Raw genomic sequence first — 24,615 nt, 5'->3', positions numbered from 1 at the left:
AGTAGTCCAAGAGAATGAGTCCTGATTTAGTCATCACTCACACGCACCCCCACACACACACCCCCACACACACACACACACACACACACATGCCAGTGAGCGTCTGCTGGTCTTTAGGATTCAACGTGACTTAAATCAACGTAATATATATAGAAAAAAAGCACGTTTGGACATAGACGTTCATCAAGCAAGATTTAGACAAAAAGATTAATACCACACTTGTCTGTGAGCCAAGTATGAAGTTGGAGCTATGACGGGATTAGCCTAGTTTAGCATAAAGACTACCAGTAGGGCAAGATAATTAGCTTGAACGGGACTTAAAAAAACACAAACTTCCAAGTTTTATCTTGTACACGACCATACACAGAAATATAAAACATGCTGTCACTGTTCCTCAACAAACAACAGTAGCGCTAAGTATTACTAATTCTACTTCTTTCCCAGAGTTTGTGCCTTCTCGCCTTACAGGGTCCATTGGACTGGAGCCGGTCCTGGCTCCTGGGCCCTGCACCCTGACTCCTCCCCCTGCTTCCTGCCTGCTGCCTCCTGCCTCCTGCCTGCACCTTGGCCCTGGCCTGGCCCCTGCCTCATTGGCCCTGCCTCCTTCGCCGTGCCTTATGCCTCAAGGGCCTGACCTCCTGCCTCATTGGCCCTGCCTCCATGAGCCTGCCTCCTGCCATGGCCCTGCTGTGCCCCTCCTCTTCACCTCCTTCTGTTCCATGGATCTTGGTTATATGCCTATACTCATTATTCATCATTTCTGTCCTATTCATTGAATGTGGTGTAACTGTAACGCTGTTCATTCTGTACACATGACATCTATTGCTTCTGTCCATCTGGGGAGAGGGATCCTCCTCTCCCCGGAATTGAATGTACAAGCATCCACACACCGAGACGTCAACTGCAGTCAACCGTCTTTCTTTTTTATTGCCACGGGTAGGGGGGTGGCTGCTTCTTGTAAACACAATGGCATCATTGACCTACAGACCGCTCTCTCCCGGGCAGTCAATCGCACACCAACTCATTACGACAAAACCCTGAGGTCTGTCATGCAGGATATGCACAATGACAGTGCCATGGAGTTACTGCTTGTTCTTATCTCTTCTTTTGGCTCTGAAGATCCACAAAGCACATTTGGCTCCTGATTTGTCTCGTAAGTGTTTTTCATGTCTATATTTTATTTTTCAGGAGAAAATCAAAATGTTAACTGGTTATTTTTCAGCTGTGAACTGTAACTGCAAAGTTACTCGTTTGGTGCTACTCATGCACCAATGAAAGAACAGAATCAGGATGAAGAGGCTCCTGAATGTCGAGGTCCTGAACTTAGAGTTCCACAGAATAGATACTCCCAAAGCATTAAATAAACTAGAGCTGAATTGTTTTGACTCTTGACGGAGGAAATTATTGTAACAATGATTATGTTCAGACAAAGTCAATGGTAGGTTTTCTCTCAGACAATTCTATTGTGAGCAGTGTATCTCTCTATCTGGCCTCAGCAGAGGTTTCCATTTTTTGTGTGGCTGCAGGCTCTGAGGGGACTAATAATAGTTCATTGTGAATGAGTGCCTGGTACTGCCTCTCATTTGAAGCCTCACACTGCCTCCCTTACGCACACAACACAGCGAGCCGGGTACGGGATGCACACATGGGAGGGAAGACTTCATGCTCTGTCTTGTATGTTTGTATGTGTCATCATAGTCCAAACATTGTGTTGGTGAGGATTCAAAACAGCATTAAATGAGCTTGATGAAGGATTTTGTATTATTTAGTAATACAAACTGAGTAAACCAGTAATTTCTGCTTTAAGAAGGAAAAACAATTGCCCGGTTAGTAATAAAGCCAATCTAACACCCTTGTTTTATTGCTGAAGTTATTTATTAAAATAAGGTGAAAGTAATACACATCAAACCACTGTGTTTGAGATTAGCTTCTGTTTTGATAAGCATTATTTAGCACTAATTCTTCCACTTGTGTATTGTAACAAACTTAAAAAGTTGTTGTTCTCTTTCAGTTTATCTGCACAACATCCTGAAGAACCACACGGCTCACGCTTGTGAAGGAGACACGCTCGTCATCGAGTGTCCCTCAAGGACGTCTGTGGCCGTCCTCTCAGCTTTCTATGGACGACGTGTACCTAATCAGCATTTATGTCCCTCTGCAAACACAAACACCACTGGGGAGGAGGATAAAGAATGCACTTCCCCAGTTGCTATCGAGGTAAATAAATCCACAGTGAGACAAATGTGAAATCAAGTCCATGTTTTGGTGTAAGGCTGTCGAGACCCACACTGCAGTATCACACATTTTTCCTGCAGAAAGTGGCGTCAGAGTGCCAGGATCGGCGGTTTTGTCACATCCCTGTTTTTAGTCCAGTGTTTGGGCAGGACCCTTGTCCTCTCACCAGCAAGTACCTTCTAGTCTCCTACAAGTGCAGACCAGGTATGCTGCTGTGGTCAATCTACTCATGTGGACAACTCACGATGGTCTGGATGCCAGTATATCAGTCAGACCACTTATTTTGCTGAATTGAATGTATTAAGCAACTAGAATTGTGTGTTCTGCATGTGCTGGAAAATATACTTCAAATTAATATCTACTATTAGTGACAGTTCAGTCTGAAAAATGTGAAATAGCAGTTTGACAAAACAATACCAACTCAATTCATCCAGATCACACAGTCTTCATTCAGCATTGAGTTTGCTCAGTTGTCATGGTGACCTGTTGCATCTGTTGACACGGGAGCTCAGTTGCTTTTATGATTTGTTCTTCCATAGCACTTTTAGGACTATTTGTCTTACAAGATGTTGACAATTTTGACAAAACAAATGAAACCAGTGGCTTGAAGGAAGCACGGCGGCAACGTGAAATCTACAACTAAACACTATTCTTTAAAGTTTATTTACGAGATGTTGTGTCAAAATGCTTCTTTTCTGTAATCGTGTGCACATGCCATCTGCTTTTCAGAGCACCACCGCACGAGGCTGGTGTGTGAAAATGAGCGCCTGAGGCTGATGTGTAAAAACGAAACTGTCCTGGCGATCTACTCGGCCACGTTTGGACACCTGCTGCATGGCAGTCCTTACTGCCCTCAGGAACCTGGATCACACACTGACATGGGTCTGACACACTCAAGAGTCATCTAGTGGCAAAAATATGGAAAACACATCAGTTCTATAGACACAGCGCAGAATAATTTGTGTGCCCTATTTATTTATTAGTATGTTTTAGAGGTTAGATTTTAAACCAGAGACTAGAGTTGCAACAATTGACTAATTTCTTACAATGACCGCATTACATTGATTAATTTTACTTGACTTCATGTATTCCAGAGTGTTTGTCGTCTTCGGCTCTGAGGAAAGTGTCACGCAGGTGTCACAGCAGGCCAACCTGCTCATTAGTGGCCGATATTGAAACCTTCGGGGACCCCTGCTTCACCGGCACCAGGAAACATCTGCGAGTCTCCTATACTTGTGGTAAGTGACAAACCGGATGCAAACTGCTTGTGACATGGTTTGCTGCATTATGTAAAAATCTTACATCTTCTATTCAGTGCCCCGGTATCTTCTGGAAGATGTGGGTCGAGGGTCCACGGATCCTTTCATGATCTCAGACTACACCCATGGTGAGAGTAAGCAGAACAGATTCACAGGTTGTGTTGCATGCAGCAGACTTTGACTGGCGTCTGAGCCCAGACCCCTCTCACCTGCAGGTGGATGGTACACTGGCCCCACCTACAGGCCTCAAAACGTGCTCTTAACCAACTCTCTGGAGATCATTGAAAAAGTATTGGGTATGTGCGCTGATGCCCGTAAACGTGTCGATTTCTTATCGTTGTTATAGCTCATATTTTAAGGGCAATGTTGCTGTTTTAGCATGTTAGCTCCACAAAACTCTAGAAAAAGTGGCTTCCCAAACAGCTCAACACATTTGTGTTTGTTTTGGCTCTTTATGCACAAACTGAACATTTAAAAATATGTTCCACTATTTTCCACAATATTTGCATACATACTTTTCCAAAGCAAACCATAGTTTCTTTATTTTAATGGGTATTTTTTCTTCTTCTTAATTTCAGTCAGACAGTCATTCCATTTCAGTTTATTACTGTGTATTAAAATCAACCTGCGCACACATTAATGCTGCTTAGGTTTCAAATATGTTGTCAAGGTTACATAAACATAGATGATAATACAGTTGAAAGCTTGGATTGCTTTTTAAATTTTGTTATTCCTCTGTGCTGGTGGTAAAACCCAAACATCCATGTTAATAAAGCTGATATTGACACAAAATTAAGATGAATATGAACACAATTGCAACGTCCATGAAGATTTCTCAATACATTCTTTGCTTTCAACGACATTACCAGAAAAAGACTAAAAGGCTAATTATCGTTCCCCTTATTGAACCTCTGCACGTTGATACTCATACAGTACTGAAAGGAAAATGAGTTAGTGGCTCCATCAATAATGTAAAAACCTTTAGGGCATTTCTTGGTAAATTGTAAGCAGTAATGCAATTTGTGGTAAATGTAAAAACACCAGTATAGTATTTTAACGAATAAATTGGTTCAAAGGGCCAAGATGTTTAACTGCTGTGAATTTCCTGTTTTGTGCCACATTTAGTTTAATCCATGAACCTGTCATGCCTTGATCTCTTCCAGATCTCCCAGAGCGAGTTGCTCTGTACTTTGTCTCTGGCATCTGTGCTGGTCTGGTGTTCCTGCTCTGCCTGTTCGGCATACGGTCCACACTAGTGAGGGATGTGAAAGATCTGGTTTCTGACCTGAAGGATGAGTATAAAGCATGTCACAGACGGCGCAACGAGCTCATGGAGGACCTCTTTGACGAAGACTTCTCAGACACGTCATCCTTCCGTCACCTCACACAATCCTACCGCACGACAGAAATCCTCAGTCCTTCCAACTTGATAGTAGAGATGGTTGAACGAGAGGTGGAACAGACGAGGGATCTGCCCAACGGAGACATTTGGCCGCATTCAGACTCCAGCCCTTACGCCATTCATAAGATTAAAACCTACAACAATTGAGAAAAGTAACATTTATGTGTGAAACTACTTCGAAAGCAACCTTCTGCTATGATTTACGTTGTGGACTGAAATTAAACACATTCAGTTTACTTATCCATGTATTGTTTATCGTGGCAAAGTGACTCTAAATAATAAAGAGTGAAATATACAAAGTGCTCTCGTGTTAGATTAATTACAATAGTTTTTTAAGATTAACATCACACAATATGTCAAATAATGTTCTGCTTACATTTGTTTCGGTCCTTGGATGCCATGTAAATAGTATATCATATTGTACATTACAAACTAACTAAATCAAAATAAATAATAAAGATTGTTTTAGTGGGGTGAGAATTGTGGTGTGATTCCAGTGGTGCCTCGGTTTAATATTTCGTATACATGAAAAGTTAAAGAACCAATGCAGAGTAATCAGGGTAAACCGGTCACATTAAGTCTACAGTACTTTAAATTGGGTTCCAGGTGCACTTGAAGCTATTTCACTTGAGTATTTTAATCTCATGCCACTATTTATTTGGACTCCACTACATAGCAGAGAGGGAGATTGTAGTTATTTATCTGACAGCTTTAAGTATAAGTTTACAAATAAATTAATGATTGTTGCACACAAAACCTGAAAATGTACAAGTATGGCTGGAATAATAAGGATAAAATGATTTGACAATTGTTGATCCTAAATAAAATTATAATATGCTTTTCAGAGAGGATTGTGTATGATGTGTGTGTATGTGTATATAGAGAGAGTTAACAGGTAACAGTTTCAACCGAGTCATGGACTTCTTAAAGTCATGGCCTATGAATACATTGACAAGATAACCAAACCATTTACAATACTAACTAAAGAACAATTGGATGCCAGCTGTAGAGAGCTCATGAAGAATGTTCCAGGAGGAAATTACTTAATAACAGACATGAACAAGTTAATATTCCCGAATCTGGAATTGTTCAAGATCCCAGAACCATTAGCAACTTTAACTTTTTGGTATAAACCCGGATCCCGTTTCCCACAATGCTCAAGAGAGCAAATTCAGACTTGAGGGCATTGAAATCTTCTGCTAGCTCACTTTTGAAATCTCTCCCTTTAGGGAAGATAAGATATCCACTTTCATCCATTCAGTGGTCATACCTGCACTTTCACTGCAGGTGGAAGAGGGTTGGTCCAGGTCACCAGGTGGGCTCTGCCTAGTGGTTCTTGTAGGCCGCAATGAGCTACCGCCATTCAAAACAATGTAGCTTGCATAAATCATCCTTTGGCCTTGTTGAGTTGTCCTCGGTGAGCTTTGAGGCTGGTATTCCTACAATAGTAGCTGTTTTTTAGTAAAAAATATTGTCAGTTCTGCAGGAGCACTGAAATTATCGTCTTACTCCATATCTTTCTCAAGAGTACCCCGTCATGAGTGTTCGGTTTGACCGCAGCAAGTTAATTACAGCAGGGTTGACTGCCAACGCCACCTATGGGCAAACACAAAGGAAAGACGTACTCATTTGGAGGTCTTTGTTTTTAATGGACCTGTACATGTATAGCGCTTTTCTAGTCTTCCGACCACACAGCATTCACACACTGACGAGAGGGGCTAAAGTTCCAACTACACATCAGGAGTAGCACACACACATCCATACACCTGTCTACGGGAGCAATTTGGGGTGAAGTGTCTTGCACAAGGACACAACAACGTGGGCTAGCGGAGCCGGGGATCGAACCACCAATCCTCTGATTGAAGGACGACCCTGCTCACCACTGAGCCACAGTCGCACAGTTAGTCCTGGTTAACACTGAAATAGGAACATATCTTGGAAGAAGAACATATGTTTTTCTTCATTGCATCTTTACAAATCTCATAAAATACACATCGACTATTTTTTGTCTCCATTTTTTTTCTTTGTCCTACAGTATCTCTTAAGTTCTTGTGTGGATTCATTTAGCCAGGGTTTATGTGTTCTATTTGACTTCTTGACCTTGTAGGGGGAATCAGAAAGTGGATTAAAAGCAGTTAAAGAAGAAACGGGCAGGTGTACTGTGATTTGTGGAAAGTTGAGATAAGACCACACTGTAGATTATAAAAATGATGACGAACTTTAGAGTTGACCATAAAACCAAGATGTTCAAAAGATGTAAAGTTACTATATAAAGGTGGGAGTGCTTTTAAAATATTTTCTGTGAAAAACAGCAACCCCTCCCCCGCCTGACAGCCGGGGTTGATGAAGGTGTGTAACAAAATCGTGGGATAAAAATTAAAGAGATGTGGAGATCTGATATTTAAAAGACCATCATTTGCCAGATCGCTATTAGTTGCTGGTAGTAAGGGAGGTTGAGCACCTCAGAGTCCGTGCAGATTGGGATTGGACCCGAGGCTGCAGTCAAATAGTCCCTTTTGCTTCGGAAGATTGCTGAGTGAAATGACCCGGAAGTATCTAAGCCGATCACCATAAGAGCTGTTCGAATTTTCTAAATGCAAAGGAAAGGAGCTTCAATGCTTCCTTTCTTAGTTCATTTTGCATAGGAAACACAGAATCTTCCTTTTCGAAAGGAAAGGAGTTTCATCGCTGCAGACTGACGTCACCAACATGCGCCCGCCGTCGCTTCATATACACGTGATAGTGAAAGTAGGGTCGGATTCGTTGAACACCGCGGTTGTCTTTTCATACTCCTTATGAATTCTCCTTCCCATCTTCCCTTGACTTCGTGACGTTTTCCGCAGAGATCAAGGAAAAGTAGTTAGAAGGTAATTTTTTTTAAACTATTCGACCGCAACCTGAGAAGCATCTTTATGTTTCTGGTCCACACTCCGAGGCAGAAGGTGGCGTTATTTACTACATACTTCTCGACTGCCAGACATCCAGATGAGGGACAGAGGAGGGAGGGAGTCCTCTCCACAATCTCTCCACTGTATCGTTAAATAGCTAGCTTAAACCAGCCACTACCCACCAGCTCGCTATGTAGTTAGTGTGGCCAGCTTGTTCCTGCGCACAGACGAGAACCGAGACACTTCAAGGCTTCTGAAGAATGGCGCCCAGTAAGCGGGACATTGTGACTTCCCGACTCTAATGAACATTCGTGTCCACACCCAGTAATAACAACCACAGCTGGCGAAACGAGCGGTTAGCAATAGCGACACACAGCTGTCATTGCGGAAGGCCGCCGCCCCGCACCAGGATTTAACTTTCAATCAGTGACTGAATCAACACAAAGTCGAAAGCCAATGCTTATTTGCTATTTATCACATATCGGTAAGAATGGAGTCCTCTTTGGGGATATGCGACGACGTGTGCTTGGCAATATCCTTTTTGAATTAAGTTACAACATTTTGTGTACGAGTGTGTTTTTCAGTTCCGTTTTGCTTTAGCTCGTTGGCTAACGTTAGCTTCAACGTCAGGTAACGTCAGTTAACGTTAGCTTTAACGTTCGCGTCAACGTCTGGTAACGTTAGCTGTGTTCAGTAACTTTAGCTAGCGGTTGCTGGTTAACTCATCCGAGTTCATTCCTCTTGGTTGTTTTATTACTCTCGTTACTAGTAACCAATTTGGTCACTCTTTTTTTCAGGGCCGTATGACTTATCCGTTGTCACATTAATGTGCGTCTGATTGTTCAATAAGCATGGCTTCTACTAACAAAGATAATCGCCTCTGAGTATCTTCAATCTAATAACACGCATACTAACTTACCGGCTTAACATGTTCGTGAGGTGGGTCTGTCTGTCTGCGGCTAATTACAAATAAGAACTCTGTGCTTGTGATGTCCAAACGCCATTCTCATCCTCAGTCATAAATAATTCCTTGATCGTGATGCTCACACGGCAAAAGTTCAGGAGCTGAGGGCTGGCCAGAAGGAGCCCAGACTACTGACACTAATTGAGCGCAGGGGAGAGTTTATGTAAGTATCAGACAACCTGATGACTAAATATCAATGTGTTTTTGTCAGATAGTAGATGAATCTAGTGAGATGCTGCAGGTTCGAAGGAGCTCTGAACACCTGGAGATGCTAGATGTTCATCTGTTGCTTCCACTTTCTATAGCTTTCGCTTTATTCTGATGAAATCCAAGTTTGGACAACTTTTTGCTGTTTGTCTTATGGGCAAGTGCTTTCATTTGGCATGCACTGAATAGCTGTGTTGCTTTTCAGCCATAATATGGCCTTTTAATGTGCTATTTAACTTGTGTGAAGATGGTTCAAAATACAGTCAAAAGGTGTGTAGCGGCAAGATTATTTTTATTCTATGATTTTGATTATGTATTACGGTTGGTCGGCCTGCCTCATCATATTAATAATTTTTTATAATATTTTTTGTTGCATACAAATAACACTGTTGGAGGCAGTTTGCATGGCTAAATAAAATGGGTTAAGTGTTCTGTCAGTAACCAATGCTAATATTTAGCATTTTTATTTCTTGTGTTCGACACTATACCAAACACACAAACTAAGAACCTGCAACGAATCTTACAGATTATAGTCAAAAAAAGAATTCTTCCATTTAGTCTTTGACTGTAATGAGACTCGCATGAGCACCCTAACTTACATCCTCAGCTAACTGTGTTAAAACCACACACACACCACTGAAGAGTCATGAAGACGAGGTGCTGTCAGGATTTCAGTTATGTACAGACATGTTTATCTAAACCTGTGAAAGTAACATTTGTTGACATTTCTGGAATCGGTAGGCAACATGACTTTATCACAAGGTTAACAAAATAACAGAAGAGGCACATCACAATCCTACAGTAAAACCCAAGTTATGCTGACAGTTTGGTTTTTATTTGAAACTGAAGTGTTTTATGGACATCTTTGAGGCTGTATATTAGTGTTGATAATTAAACCTCTCATGAAGTATAATATAGTTCTTCCTGTGTTTTGCATTTAGTGTTATGAATTTAAAGACTATTTTATTTGCAAGAATTCATACTTCAGCAGACATTGCCACTGATGCATCTATACAAATTTGCAGCTATAATACAGGTGTAAAAATATATCTATTTTACAGATGTGAGGCGCCTTTTCAAAGAGTATAGATAATAGAAACTGAACTATAGTGAGGTCTCAAAATATACATTGAGTTGAAGCAATTTGTCTGACACTCAAATTAAAACCGCCATGAGTTCAACAACAGCATCTCTAATTCAAAGGTACTGTTTTGAGGTGTTTTCTATTATTTCGTCCATTCTCTTGTGGTCTGTTAATTGTAACGTAGCTTGTGACATCAGAGGGGTCCTTGCAGACTCTATAACTTTGAGTTCCTCTCACACAGCCGAGCTGAGTCATTTTCCAACAGTAATCACTCCCACACTAACTTATTGTGAAGTGGAAGGCAAGTGTGGAGGGGCAGTGCCCAGCAAGCTGCATTGACCCTGGATATTAGTCAGCTATTAGAGTGAAATATGACCTTGCCTACATGAACCCACATCAAAGATTTGAAGCTGCTTATGTTGATTTATTTAATGACGCAAAGCTTAGCTCCTCTGAATGTGTGCCAGGTTGCTACACTGGACCTTTTGTTGACTTGACGGAAACTGTACACTTGTTGGTTGATTGCGTGCTAATTCAACTAATGCAACTTAGACTTAGACTTGCATGTGTGCATGTGCATTTCAGATTGTAATCCCTTATGATAATGATCTAACCCTGATTGTACATTTACCAGATGCTCAGGACATGTAACAATGTTAATTGCAAGAAAATTGCTGCAGACCGTCTGCATATGCTTTGTGTTTTAGATGATTTTATTGATAGACTTAAATTATATTAAACATGACAGAGCTGATGTTAAATTGGACTCTGTGCTGCTCTTATCCAGATTGGGTGTTTTAGCCACCCCGGATGCTGTTGTGTCTCGTCCAGTGCCTCAGCTGTCTATACCCATCAATGGTCATTTTGAAATTGTGCGAGGTATGTAACTTTCATTGTCCTTAATGACAAATTCACAGTGTTTACTGTTTTGAGTAGAATCAAATGTTCATTACTTTTAAGTCGCCAGCTGCTTCAAGCTATTTAAAATGGTTATGCATCAAAGTTGTTTGATTCCTGTCCAACAGATGGCATGTTTATAAAGTTGTTCACATTCTTTAACCATAGTAGTGCACAGTGGTGTGAAAGTCCAGGGAGCATTTCCATTGCACTTGGAAGGACAACATTTAAAAATCAACTGATGTCCACTTGAGCCTATTGAAATTATTTACAACACCTCTGGTGTCCTCCCACTATACCTTTGAACTGCCTGGGTACAATGCTCTTTCCTCTTCCCTTTCAGAGGCTGAAGAGGCTCTTCTTATTAACTTCTCAGTAGCTTGTAAGTATGTTTTACCTCTTTTTAGATTAAATGCATTCCTCTCCCTGTTTTGTTTAAAAATGAAAATGATGCAGAAAATATGTTGTTTTGGTCCTTAATGCAAGCCGGCAAGAATAAAATGGACCTGTATTGTGGGAACAAAAGCAAGCTGAAACATGGCATTTATTGCAACACAGACTCATTTTTAGAGCATGCCTTCAGCCAAATGTCCTTTTATTTAGTAGCAGACACTGGTCTTGGGTTACCAGGGCTCAGAGAATGTTGAGTTGGTTCACTATTAATTCTCTTTGCTTTGTTTTCTAGACAGGCTGCATTTCTAATGTGTTTGCAAAGTCTTAAGGTGTCAACATGTGTGAAAGTGTTTGTGATTTCTGTACCGCTCTGAAGCCGGAGTTAGGATACGAATCAAAGGAGAAAGGGCTCCAGAGCTGCTGTTGGAACTCCAGGATGATTATCGGACTCAGACCTTCTTAGCCCAGGTGAAGAGTGCTCAGCAACAAGGTAAGCCGTCACTATCTGTCAGTAGTTTAGAGCAGTCGGATGATTAATTATTGAATCACTCATCTAATATTTATTCACGGTGGGTGGATTACACCGCTCAATGATTCCCTGCGTATACTCGCCACCCACACCATTAAAAATAATAATAATAATTCAGATTTACCTTTTTTAAACTGCCGAAGACTTCCATAATTATGCTTTAATTCTTCCATATTATTTTTAGCCATGTACCTCATACTCCTCAATTGAGCAAACTAAATATTCAGATGTTAAGGTTTTCATATGTTCTAACTGGTTTGTATTACACTATAGTACAAAAGTTCCTGTAATTATCTTTTAAATATATGGTAAGTAAATAAAGATACAACTTGTTTTACTTAAGCAAAGTCAAAGGTTTATTATGAAATATTAGGTTCCATTTTGGACACGCTATTATCTTATAAGCGATCTGAAAGTGATCCCTGGAAACATGCTCCTTCTGCTTGATTACAGTTGTATTTGAGTGTTGATCATTGAGCGTTTCTTTTTGATAATGCTGTTAAATCTTTTCAGTTGAATCCAAACTCACGAAACCCAATGCAATGGAGCCCCTTGCGCCAACAGCCCTTAGAGGTCATGTCCCCATCCCACCGCAAAGAGCAAACAAGGCGGCTACCTCTGTGGGCTCTGGAGTCAACCCACCCAAATCTCCTAATGCACTGCCTCCCAACCTCAACAATAGCAGGTCAACAAATCAGACTAACACAGGTAATATGCAAATACACTGTTTACATTTAGACAAATACAATGGTAAAGAAAGCATAAATGATAGCTACATTGAAAACAAAGCCCAAAGTCTCATCTTCCAAATAATTTTCTGTTGCTGTTTGATTGAATCCTCTGTTTTCTAAAGATCCAGTTCAATCACTTGCCTCAAGCTTTGGCTTTGAAGACAACTTCAATCACACTCTCAAAGTGGAGGAAAAGAAGAACCACCAGAATCGCATAGTTGCTGTCAGGGAGCCTCCTCCGGTTCCCCCTCTACCTCCACGCAAAGCCTCCTCCACTCCATCTAATCCTCTGCCTCCTCTACCAATCCCTAAAGACAGAGCTGCTTCCATACAGTCCAAAGACAACTCCAAACCAGAGTAAGTTGACAACATGACACCTTATCATGTTAACAGGAAATGCTGGAAACTGGCTGAAAACAGTTGTTATTTTATAACTGGCTCATTATACCAAAGTGGAATCTATCCAAAATATTTCCAGTGCTAAATATTACATATGTTTCCCATTCCAGTAGTTTCAGGTCAGGGTATGACCGCACGGATAGGCCATCGTCTTGGTGCGACAGTCCCACCACCAACAGCATGAGGCAGGCCATGTTTTCCAGCCAGGCAGGACAAAGAGAATACCTCATCAAACACCGCCTGGGTAAGAGGGAGAATGAGTATGTGGACATCCAGTCCTTCAGGTGAGAGGAGCTTCATCATTCTGCATATTGTATACAATAACCCTACACTGTACATAAATACTGTTTTTGTTTCATTAGGTTTTTCACAGGTACGTGGAACGTGAACGGCCAAGCTCCAGACAGCAGCCTTGAGCCGTGGCTCTGCTGTGACACAGAACCGCCTGATATTTATGCTCTGGGGTCAGTGAGAGTTTATTGTACAGGACTTTTTCTGACAATTAATTAATGCATATTGTCCTCTGCTCTTGCTTCAAAACACCCAATAATAATGTGACTTGGTTTATGACTCTAGTTTTCAAGAATTGGACTTGAGCACTGAAGCTTTCTTCTACATGGACTCGTCCAAGGAACAGCTTTGGGTGGAAGCAATGGAGAGGAGCTTGCACCCAAAAGCCAAGTACAAGAAGGTCAGTAGAGAAAAGTATACCTTACACCCAATTCCTTGTGCAAAGAATAACAATAAATCTGCCCCTGACCATCGTATTTGTGTGTGATGAATGTAATGCAAATTGGATAAAAGTGCGATATAAATAAAGCCATTTACTGTGAATGAATACTGTCTAGCTTGTAGCCTAAATGCATATATATATATATATATATATATATATATATATATATATATATATATATATATATATATATATATATCTCATAATCTGCAGTAATATTATAAACAAAATATTAAGGCTTTTTATCAGCCGAACATATGGATCTTCTATTCAATTAAGTAAAAAAGAGTAGGAGAGGTTTTAATTTCCCGACGGCGCCCAACCGTCATGTTATGAGAACCAATCCCCACAGCCCAACCCACAAAAATCTGCATTAATCAATCCATCCTAACGTGCAAACCGCCAGCTTTAAAGATTTAGTAGCACACTTGTCAGGACTAAGATCAGAGAGACAAGGATACAGACACTGAGTGCTGTGTGCGGCGATCCCTTCCTTCCCGCCCCCGAAGATAGTGAAGAAGCACTTTTCTTTTTAAGTAACACAATGATTGTCTGACCATTAAGAATTTGGTTGGACAACAGCATATCGATATGACTGTAAATGTGCTCACTTGCCTTTTTGTTGTTATGTCTTCAGGTCCGAATCATCCGTCTTGTTGGGATGATGCTTGTGTTTTTGTGAAAAGATTCACAAGAATCATATAAAGAAGTGGCTGCAGAGCATGTGGGAACAGGAATCATGGGGAAAATGGTTTGTTCACACTAAACTCACTACACTGCCTCAACATGCACATAGTGATAAACAATCAAGGGATAAATGTGCCATGTACTTTGTGCAATACATTTTATTTGTTTCCTAATTGCAGTATTTACAGTCCTGAACTTCGGTTTAATTTATTTAATATCAAGCATGTTACACAAACCTTATTCCTACCAATTATAACAAGGGGCTGTTTTAACTGTCAAACTTACAGCCTGACCTTCTTTTTGTTTAATCTTTCAGGGGAACAAAGGAGGTGTGGCAGTGAGGTTTGTTTTCCACAATACTAGCTTCTGCATCGTCAACTCCCATTTAGCAGCACACGTGGAAGACTTTGAGCGCCGCAACCAGGACTATAAAGACATCTGTGCCCGCATGACCTTCCACTTACTGGACCACCCCCCTCTCAGTATCGTCAAGCATGAGTGAGTTCTTCAGTCATTCATGTCCAGAGTGAGAACATTGAACTAATGTGCAACTATTGTACACTCATTGGTTGTGCTTGCATCATGAGTATAGGGTTTTATTGTGATTTTTTTTACATACAACAAATTTCTTCTTCATATTTCCAGCATCGCTTTGTTTTTAACTCCCTCTGTCTCGTTTGTGTTTTAGGGTAGTGATCTGGCTCGGGGATCTAAACTATCGTCTCTTCATGTACAATTCTGCTGAGGTCAAACAGCAGATTTCTCAGAACGAGCTAAAAAAGCTTCAGGAGGTTGATCAGGTAAGAGAGAAAGGCCTAACTTTAATGACACAGACAACTATTGGCACTATCTTCTGTCTCTACAATAAACTACAGTTTCTCTCTTTTGCTTATTTTGACACAAACGAAGATCATTTTTGCTGAGGCCCTTGAAGGGATCTTTCATTTCGCCACAAAATACAATTTGTTTTAATAGATTACGCACCGCGTATTACCTTAAATTCCCAAGGAAAATTTAGTTTTTCTCCTATGCCTCCACAGTGAACAAAGAATCCCAAAATGGATGAATTGAAGTAAATGAAAGCCAGCGTTAACATCAGCAAAATAATATAAAAAATCCATTCACCAGCTCTCACACAACTCGTGCAGTTTAATCTAAGTCTCCTTTATCCTCATGCATGGACTCACAGAGTGTTTGTGCAAGCTTGGGACGGTAATGGCGTAAGTGTTTTTAAATAGAAGGATTTTACAAAGATGCATGTGTTTGAGAAGTAGTAAGCATACGACTGGATAAATTACACTTTAATATACTGCACGAGTTGTGTGAGTTTGCAAACTGATGTTTTGATATAGTGTTGCTGTTAACAGTTAAAGCTGGCTCCCATTTCTTCAATTCATCAATCATGATATATAATAACCACATATTTTTGTAGGACTCTTGTCCTATGTGAATTAAATATTCGACAAATGAAATGTTGTACTTTCTCATTTTATTTACAACTTGAGTACAAAATGATTCGATTTTCTGAGAAATTTGAGTTAGTATCTGCTTGTTAATTTAGACAATGTACTGAATCATGATGTATAATTTCATCACAATATGATTCTATAAAAGACAATAAATGATTATATTGAACTATAGCCCAGCCCTAAATTAAAAACTTGTTCACCAAATAATAATGATGTTGTCATTGTGCAGTTAAACATTCAGAGGCAGACAAAGAGAGCCTTCACAGACTTCATGGAGGGAGAGATCAACTTCCTCCCAACATACAAGTACGACCCCAAAACGGATCGATGGGATTCAAGGTAAAAGCATTAATTAAACGTATCCCTATATCGTATCCTCCTTTTTTTTCCTTCTTTTCTTTCTCAAACTGACTCCAGGATTTGTATTGCTATTGCCAACTTGTCCTCAGTTTAGTTTTTTCTTCTTTGGAATCCTGATAACTTTTTGCCAGATAGGAAACCTTTTCCAGCTTTATCGTTACACTAATACTGACTTTGCCTCTGAACCTGTGGCTGTTTCCTGCAGCGGGAAGTGCCGTGTCCCGGCTTGGTGTGACAGAATCCTATGGAGAGGAAACGATGTCAAGCAGCTCAAATATCGAAGTCACATGGAGCTGCAAACTAGTGACCACAAGCCTGTCAGTGCTCTCTTCACTGTTGGGGTAAGAAGCTATGTTGTAAAATAAAAAAACAACAACACATAACTGACTTTGTTCAAACGTGCACAGTTCTGCTATTCATTCTGATAAAAAGGACCTTTGTGGTTGTGTACAGGTTAAGGTGGTAAATGAGCAGCGCTATAAAAAGGTGTTTGAGGAGATTGTTCGGGCGATGGACAGAATGGAGAATGATTTCCTTCCATCCGTAACTCTGAACAGGAGAGAGGTATAAATACAGTCCTCCCATCACCATGCACTCATTATACTGAGACTCTGTCCTGTGTTCCTTCCTCAATGATATCCTCTCAGGCACTAATCACAGTTAACCTTATAAACTGAGTAGCTTGTTGTCATTTCTCCTCAAATTAGTAGGATAAAGTTTCTGGTGAATCTGTTGTTAATGCTGCTTCTCTATTCCCTGTTATGCAGTTTACATTTGGTAATGTAAGATTCCGGCAGCTTCAGAAGGAGCCGTTCCAAATAACAAATGACGGGCAGGTCCCCTGTCACTTTGCCTTCATCCCCAAACTCAATGACTCTCAGTATTGTAAGCCTTGGCTCCGTGCCGAGCCAAGTGATGGATTCCTAGAGCCGAGTAAGTCTGAATAACTCCCTTTTTCTATTTTGATTGTCCTTAGGCTTGAATTGTTGATCCGTGATCATGTAGTATTTTACTAATTGGGGATGGAATGTAAAAGGCAGATTAGAAATGAAGTCGTATTTCTTCAAGATGCATTGTACTTTTGTATGTCCCACATGTGCTGCTGTAATGGTGTCATTTGACTATTGATCATTCAATCACCCTTTTAAAAGAAAAGTGTTTCATTAAAACCCTGACTTATCCTCCTGAACAGATGAGACCTTGGAGATCTATCTGGAGGTGTATGTCAGTAAAGACTCTGTCACGCTGCTGAACTCTGGAGAGGATGCCATCGAGGACATTCTGGTGCTCCATCTGGACCGTGGCAAAGACTACTTCATTACCATCTCTGGCACCTACCTGCCCAGCTGCTTTGGCACCTCACTGGATACTCTGTGCCGGATGAAGAAGCCCATCAGAGAGATCCCCATCACCAAACTAATTGACCTGGTGAGGGAAAGGGAAATCCAATTACAAGTAATACGATTTTGTGAATAGAGACGTATTATTTTCATCAGGATAGTTAAAGCGAACTGACTCCGATCGTGAAACATTGACCCTCTTCTATACAGAGCAGTTCAGCTCAGATTTTGATGTGATGGCTGTGCCTCGCTCTTTAGCTATTAACCACCTGAAACCTAAGCAGGGACACGTGAGAACTTGTTCACTCCCTCAGGCTAAACTCGGTCACACAGAGAGAGAGAGAGAGAGAGAGAGAGAGAGAGAGAGAGAAAGAACTATATTTGGAGCGCACAAAAATGTCTCAACCTGTATATTTCTGGCCGAAAGGGGCCTAGGGAACAAGGAAGTGGCAAAAACATAGGAAGGGGGCTCCTGAAGAACAGGGACAACTGACTCAGGTTAGGCCCATGTTGGTGCTTCCATAAATAGACTCACTCCATTGGTCTTCACACATTCACCTCTGTCTGTCCATAATGCTATTTCTGACTGATTTTGCTTTGGAATATACTATCATACAGTACTCTTATTTCTATTTAAACTTACATTTTCCTACTGGCCTGGTGAATTTGATCAATGATTTATGCAAGAACAATCCATAATCTTATCTTGTGATTCTCTGTTCATGCATACTTCTATCTACATTGTTCTTTCTTCTTTTGTTTCCTTTCATCGCCTTTAATTGCCTTGATCATTCCTTTCCAACTCTTCACTGTGGTTGTGGGCTGACTTCTTGCTCAGGGAGAGGACAGCTACATGGAACAGGTAAAACATTAGCTCAATACTGATCTGCCATCGGGCAACTCCGGGTCAATATTACCTTTAGTTACAAGACCAAGCATGTGCTTTATGATGCTTTATTGACCTTCCTTTGCTCATGTCATAAAGATAAAGTAGACTCTAATATTATTTGAGTCATTCATGTAAGGAAATGATATCAACACATGCCACAGTGTTGACTACATCCTGTTAATGTCTAACTTTAACCATAAAGTTGAACACACTGGAGTAGAAATAGATTTATGCATAAAATAGTTGGGCCAGCTACTTTAAAATTGTTATTCGGTTGGCCAATGATCAGAAACTAAAGAACATTTTGGAAAATATACTTTATATTTTTCTGAGAGTTTTTTGTCCTGTATTGAATGCAAGGGTCTCTGTTCGTGGGGGGCCTGTTGCTCTGGGTATCTGTTCCAAGATGTCCAGTTTCAGTAACAGATCCATGAGTTTGAAGGCTTATCAGATGACAAAATGCTGCAAAGAACAATTATTAAGCTTCAGAGGTTTTGGTCGTTGTATTTCTGCATGTTGGAGAGAGCCAGGCTAGCTGTTCACCCTGCTTTCAGTCTTCATGCTCCACTGAGATGATCTTCTCCTAGCTCTAGTTCCATACTTAATGCACATGAGGTGTAATGTCCCAAAGGTGGACTCGAACATCTAACTCTCGGAAAGTAAGTAACAAAGCGTACTTTCTCAAATGTTAAACTCTTCCTTTAACTTACAGTCAATATCGGCTACAATATTGTGCCCTTAGGTTGACTAACAAGTGGCTTCACTAGCTAATCAGAAAATGGAATCAGTGCATACTCTCTACATTTTAGAAAGCTGACAAGCGCAACAATTGTTAACCCACAGGCGATCAATCATAGATCGTGCCAGTTTAGTTATAATCTGTGTGTGCGGAGCAGTCGCCCCTTAAATCTCCCCTGGCCCATTGGTGCACCAGTCCAATGAAACTTAAGACACACTAAATCCCATTTGACAGCAGGTCACCCTGAATGGGGTTTTGAATCAATAATGCCATGATTTCAGTCCATTTGGGGAAAATTGGTTTATTATTCCAGTAAATAATCGAATGTCACTGCTACTATTTGTTAGTATACAATAAAGTGACTGTCTTATCTCTCACTAGGAAAAGTCAAAGATGAGTTTCCTGATGGTGGATGGTGCAAGTACCGAGGACAAACCTCTAAAGATTCCCAAAGAAGTCTGGATTCTTGTCAACCATCTCTTCACCAAGTCCTGTGAGCAGGTGAGTGGGCTACAACGAATCAAATACTCCCTATAACTGATGAAATACTAACTTGTGTCAACTGGTTATATCCTGGCCACAACTGATAAGATACTGGCAACCTCAACGGATGTCTGTTGTGAGAGTTGATGAGACTGGAGAATCACGAATTCTAGGAATGTAGTTTATTGAGTTTTTGTTGTTGTCATGTTAGTGTTTGTAACTTTCAATCAAGAGTTGCAATCTTTGGGTATGTGCTTTATCTAAAAGGTTTTCTTTAAAGGAGTAATGCACACAAATACAAAATTATTCTTTATATATATGTGTGTGAGAGATCAAACAAGTTCTTCTCACCTTTTTTAGAATAGTCTTTTCATGTAATCCACCCGTAAAGACCAAGAAAAGCCCCTTATGCTATAACATGATTGGATGATGAGACTAAATCCCAGATAATATCAATTGTAATAACAGAATTGCCATGTTTTGAATTTTGTGACGATGCATTTTTCAGATAGCTCATTGAGTTTTTAAATGGTGTAATTTAAATGGAAGTAGGGCAATTTCTTTACTTGGGACATTTTGCAGAGACACTGGATTAGTGAGGGGAAATCTTTTTATGCATGATCGATTCATTTGTTTATTTAAAAAAAAAAAAAATGGTTACTTTGTGATCTGATGAGAAAATTGTTCCTGATATACAAAGAAATACGTTTTTTAATGTTGGGTACAAACCTAAGTTACAAGCTTATTGTTCTGTTGATAAACAACTACAACATGGAGCCTTGTGAAGATCTGCACAGTGACGTGCAGGGACATTAGCATTAGTTGCAGAAACAACAAAGTTTACTGGTCTCCCTGAAGAGAAAATACTCTTGTTTGTAATTTATATTAAGTAAAAGATAAACTTCATTTCAAGTTTTATTCCACTTTGTGTTTGAGTCTTTGTATGTTCATGACACAATAACTACATAACTAACCAACACATATTGATGCTGATTGGGCACAGAGGTACTTGTGGGAAATGTTCCATGTTTGTCTCTGTGTGCCTCTCAGGAGGACTTGTTCCAGACACCAGGACTACAAGAGGAGCTGCAGAGCATCATCGAGTGTCTGGACACCAGCATCCCAGACTCCATCTGTATCCTTGTTTATGGAGCTGGTCCCCACAAGACCCAGTCCTGCAACCACATTAAATAGAAGAGCAGCAATAAGGCACATACTTGCATACTTAGTCGATAAACTCATGGGTCCTGATGTGTCGGTGTTTAGCTTTATCATGATGATATTTATACTAGCAATAATAATACTAATCAAGTGACCTTGTGGTGTTAGGAGGTGAGAGTTAGAAGGGACTCTTCCCCTCAATATAGTTATAACCCTCCATATGTTCTTGTTCTTCTTTAACTGTTCATGAAGCTGGTTGTAACCACTCTGTTGCGGAGGCTCTGTTGATCTTCTTGGAGGCCTTGCCAGAGCCAGTGGTTTGTTATGAACTCTACCAACGGTGCCTCGACTGCACTCATGACAGCCGCCTCTGCAAACAGGTGCAGTGACTATGCCTTTTTGATTTCTTTTTTAAAATGAGGCTGTATGTGATACTTATGCATAGTCAGTGTATTGCCTTCAATTGATGGCAGTCAGCGCGCCCCCAGTTTGGAGATGTGGACAACAGTATGTATACGTGAGCAAAGCAATGTGCTGCTGTGGAGGGGGGGGATTTGTAGTTATCTATACGAAGTATACCAATATGGTTTAATGCAGCTGTATAGTATAGAAAGTCTGTTTTTAGCTCTGCATTATCCCAGGACATACTGCATACATTAATGTGTATGACTAATCTTTCTCTACTTTTGACAGTTGATCTCCCAGCTGCCCCGAGCTCACCGCAACGTGTTTCGCTACTTGATGGCTTTTCTGAAGGAGCTTCTGAAGCACTCGCACAACAACAACCTAACGGCCAGCCTCATAGGTATGAAATGGATACCTCATACCTTTTAATCTTCACTACGCTCATTGAACAGCTGGTTTAATGTTTGTAATGCGCATCAGTCTCAATCATTGTGAACAACATAGCACAACTTCTTAAGAAAAATAAGACCATTGCAGTGTAAATGGTTTGTTACACGTGTACAAACGATTGGGTAACAACATCAATCCAGCAGCAGATACTGTTTTACAACATCGGACATTCACAATAGTAGCGATACACAGAGACAAAACAACATTAGGCTGGACAATGTTTACACTATTATTATTTAATATAAATGTTTTCAAAGAATACTGCACTTAGGTGCCTGTATTAAATTCCAGATACAATAAAAATGTGTTTCATGGTACCCATCCCTTGAGATAATATTTTAGTAACCCGTCTTTAGAGTGCACAACTGAACCGGTTTAGACTAATTAATGTACTGTATCTTTTTTAAAGTTATTGTGTGTGATGCAGTAGTTGAGAGCACAACTTATTTACTCTCCCATCTCCTTTAATTATCTGTTAAACAGGGCTTTTTTTTACCCATAATCCTTATGGTAGCCATTCTGCTAAATATCCTGACAAACCACAGGCGTTGGCTACAGTGACATGAATGTTTTGTGTATTTTGTCTTCACACTGCAGGTAATGCAGAACATGTGAAATAGTTATATCTTATGCGATGGAAGTTTCTTTTCTTAACCTCGTTGTCCTGGTCTTCTCCTTTTTTAGCGACACTCTTTGCCAGCCTCCTCATCCGTCCCCCTCCCAACCTGATGGGCAGGCAGACACCACACGAACGGCAGAAATCCATCGACTTCATCCTGGGTTTCCTGATGGCGGGAGACGAGGAATAACCAAGATCGATGTTACCTCAAGACGTTGATCGGGTTCGGAGCTGATTCCCAACCTGGCTGTTGGACCTGATCTAAATGGTATTTTGTCATCGATTGGAGACCAGTGCAGCGGTTTTGCACCCTACCTATTCACAAACTCTCATGCAAGAGGAACTCAAGACTTCATTAGAACTGTGGTGATTTTACGAAGTGTCATATCTTCAGTTTGTTCACAGAATGACCACTCACTGGATTTGGAAGCACTTGTGATAGGTTTGAACTGATGCCTATGCACTTTCTTATGACCTTAAGGCCCTGTGTCTCCAGACTAGAGTTGTCCTCGTCCTCAGCTGACACTTCTTAGTGTAGGTGTTGATACCAAAACAACCCCTGAACAGTGATTGCTAAGAATGTGAAAACACTATGTATCTGTAGATTACACTAAAAAAATGAGATTTCCTGAAGTTTTAAGACTGAATAATAGTATAACGCATAAAGCAAAGGGTTTGAAATGGGATGATTGTGGAAATTAGTCACTAAGGATGTTTAAGCTTTAGATCAATCATGACAATCATCCATTTTATCTGAGGGGACAATATTATAGAAATCTTCGAGAACTATGTTACCAGACTCATTGTATTTGAACTGTTATTTATATATATTTTTTCTTCTGCACCATCGGAACGGTTTCTGTTTTCTACTACAGCATTGTTTATGTTCAGCTCTGCATTGGTTTTAAGATATATATTGCTTGTTTTTAATCATCCTGTTATGTTGTGAATGTTTGCCGTTTTTGTGTAACTCCAGCCGTGAGCCTTGCATCTCGTTTTGCCAGTTCCTCTTGAGTTAACATACTTGTTTTGTAACGCATTAACTTCCTGGTCCACCGGAATCAAGTGGGGAGTCGCCCTCCGAGCTTCTTGATGTCTTAAATGGTGTAAATAGTGATTGTTTCCCTGTTTCATGGGTATTTGACTGTCGGTATGGTGTCTACAGTTTGTCATGCTTGTCATGAAGGTGATACTGTTGACATCAGTGTTTGTTTACATGTCTTTTTCCTCACTTCTGCCACATCTTAAAGCTCATTTCTTGTTGTTTAAGACTGTTGTGCTGCCATGACACAGCCGTTGTGTTCCTAATGGTAAATCCGGATGACTGCTCCTCTTGTTTTAGGTGCTGCAGTCATTTCTGTGTGCATACTGTAAAGCATCATTGCTCTGCAGGATACAGTCTTCTTGCACTTTTCTCATTTGTGCCACTGAGTACATTCTGTAGTCACTGTTGCAAAACATGTAATTGTTATTGAAATAAGGAACTTCTATGCTGTGTATAATGAACCGTCATTTCCTCCTTTTTAAAAAAAAAAAAGTTTTCCTCTTTTACAGTTTTAGAGATGTCAGCATTAGTTTTTCCAGTCAACAACAATGTTCACATTTATGACATTCATTTCCCTTTTGAGCCCAGAGGTTTTCTTCTAGGATGCTTCTGAGTATTTAATGGTCTGAAACTGAGCACATTATGTAATTTGACAACACTGACAATCATGGCACTAATAGAAAGGCCTGTTTGGTGGAAGTTGCTCTATTCTTGCATAGTTTATTTTCTGCCTGATTGCCATCAATACACTAAATTCTGATTTTGTTTTTAATAAGCTGACCTTTGACAAAAGGTGTCTTGACCCTGAATGAATAGTTCCTGGTAATTCATATTTGAGAGAACCATTTTGCAATAACCATTTATTTTTTTATGTTGTCTTTATACTATCCCAATTGTGTTAAACACATAATTAATATAATCAATAACCTCTAATTTGAAGTGTTGTCTTATCCCACTGTACCAACTGATGCATTTGTGTGGATCCACTGTGCTTTGGATTCAGTTTTGTCACAACTATTCATTAAAGTACATGAGGAAACACTTGCACCATGTTTTCATGTTATCAGATCTTTGGTGCTTTTTAATTTATTTAACAGAAATAAAACTGTCTAAAACTGTTTTTTTGTTTTCTCATTTTATTGACCGCATTGCTATTTTGATAAACAACAATTGTAAACATGTTTTTTGAGGCTCACTCTTCAGGCACATGTGAAATCGAGACTGGCTGATGTTCACGGTATATTTAG

At 40.1% G+C, this 24,615-nt stretch overlaps 2 protein-coding genes and 1 long non-coding RNA gene across 3 annotated transcripts; 2 read left to right on the top strand and 1 right to left on the bottom strand.

Moving 5' to 3' along the window:
* Nucleotides 1-1,058: 1,058 nt before the first annotated feature.
* On the top strand, nucleotides 1,059-5,061 carry si:ch73-335m24.2 (protein eva-1 homolog C). The gene is given in 9 exon segments (XM_034542940.1): nucleotides 1,059-1,081; nucleotides 1,083-1,153; nucleotides 2,012-2,217; nucleotides 2,316-2,439; nucleotides 2,965-3,117; nucleotides 3,330-3,473; nucleotides 3,551-3,622; nucleotides 3,710-3,790; nucleotides 4,658-5,061. Coding segments are annotated over 9 exon segments (1,260 nt in total). The 3' UTR covers nucleotides 5,044-5,061.
* On the bottom strand, nucleotides 4,953-7,615 carry LOC117737188. The gene is made up of 3 exons (XR_004610020.1): nucleotides 7,358-7,615; nucleotides 6,167-6,492; nucleotides 4,953-5,030 (listed from the first exon to the last, which is right to left on the bottom strand). It is a non-coding gene; the product is annotated as an uncharacterized LOC117737188 (long non-coding RNA).
* A 7-nt stretch (nucleotides 7,616-7,622) lies between these two features.
* On the top strand, nucleotides 7,623-24,415 carry ocrl (OCRL inositol polyphosphate-5-phosphatase). Its single transcript, XM_034542939.1, is given in 23 exon segments — nucleotides 7,623-8,316; nucleotides 8,832-8,911; nucleotides 10,827-10,918; nucleotides 11,280-11,318; nucleotides 11,706-11,819; nucleotides 12,372-12,566; nucleotides 12,712-12,946; nucleotides 13,099-13,272; nucleotides 13,351-13,452; nucleotides 13,565-13,679; nucleotides 14,359-14,472; nucleotides 14,725-14,906; nucleotides 15,097-15,208; nucleotides 16,107-16,216; nucleotides 16,443-16,578; nucleotides 16,691-16,801; nucleotides 17,005-17,170; nucleotides 17,430-17,665; nucleotides 19,587-19,706; nucleotides 20,739-20,823; nucleotides 21,102-21,229; nucleotides 21,543-21,654; nucleotides 22,389-24,415. Coding segments are annotated over 23 exon segments (2,925 nt in total). The 5' UTR covers nucleotides 7,623-8,274; the 3' UTR covers nucleotides 22,514-24,415.
* Nucleotides 24,416-24,615: the final 200 nt, after the last annotated feature.

The sequence above is a fragment of the Cyclopterus lumpus genome, chromosome 10 (genome assembly GCF_009769545.1).
Source record: "Cyclopterus lumpus isolate fCycLum1 chromosome 10, fCycLum1.pri, whole genome shotgun sequence".
Taxonomy (NCBI): Eukaryota; Metazoa; Chordata; class Actinopteri; order Perciformes; family Cyclopteridae; genus Cyclopterus; species Cyclopterus lumpus.
This window is presented reverse-complemented; position numbering and strand designations above follow the sequence as displayed.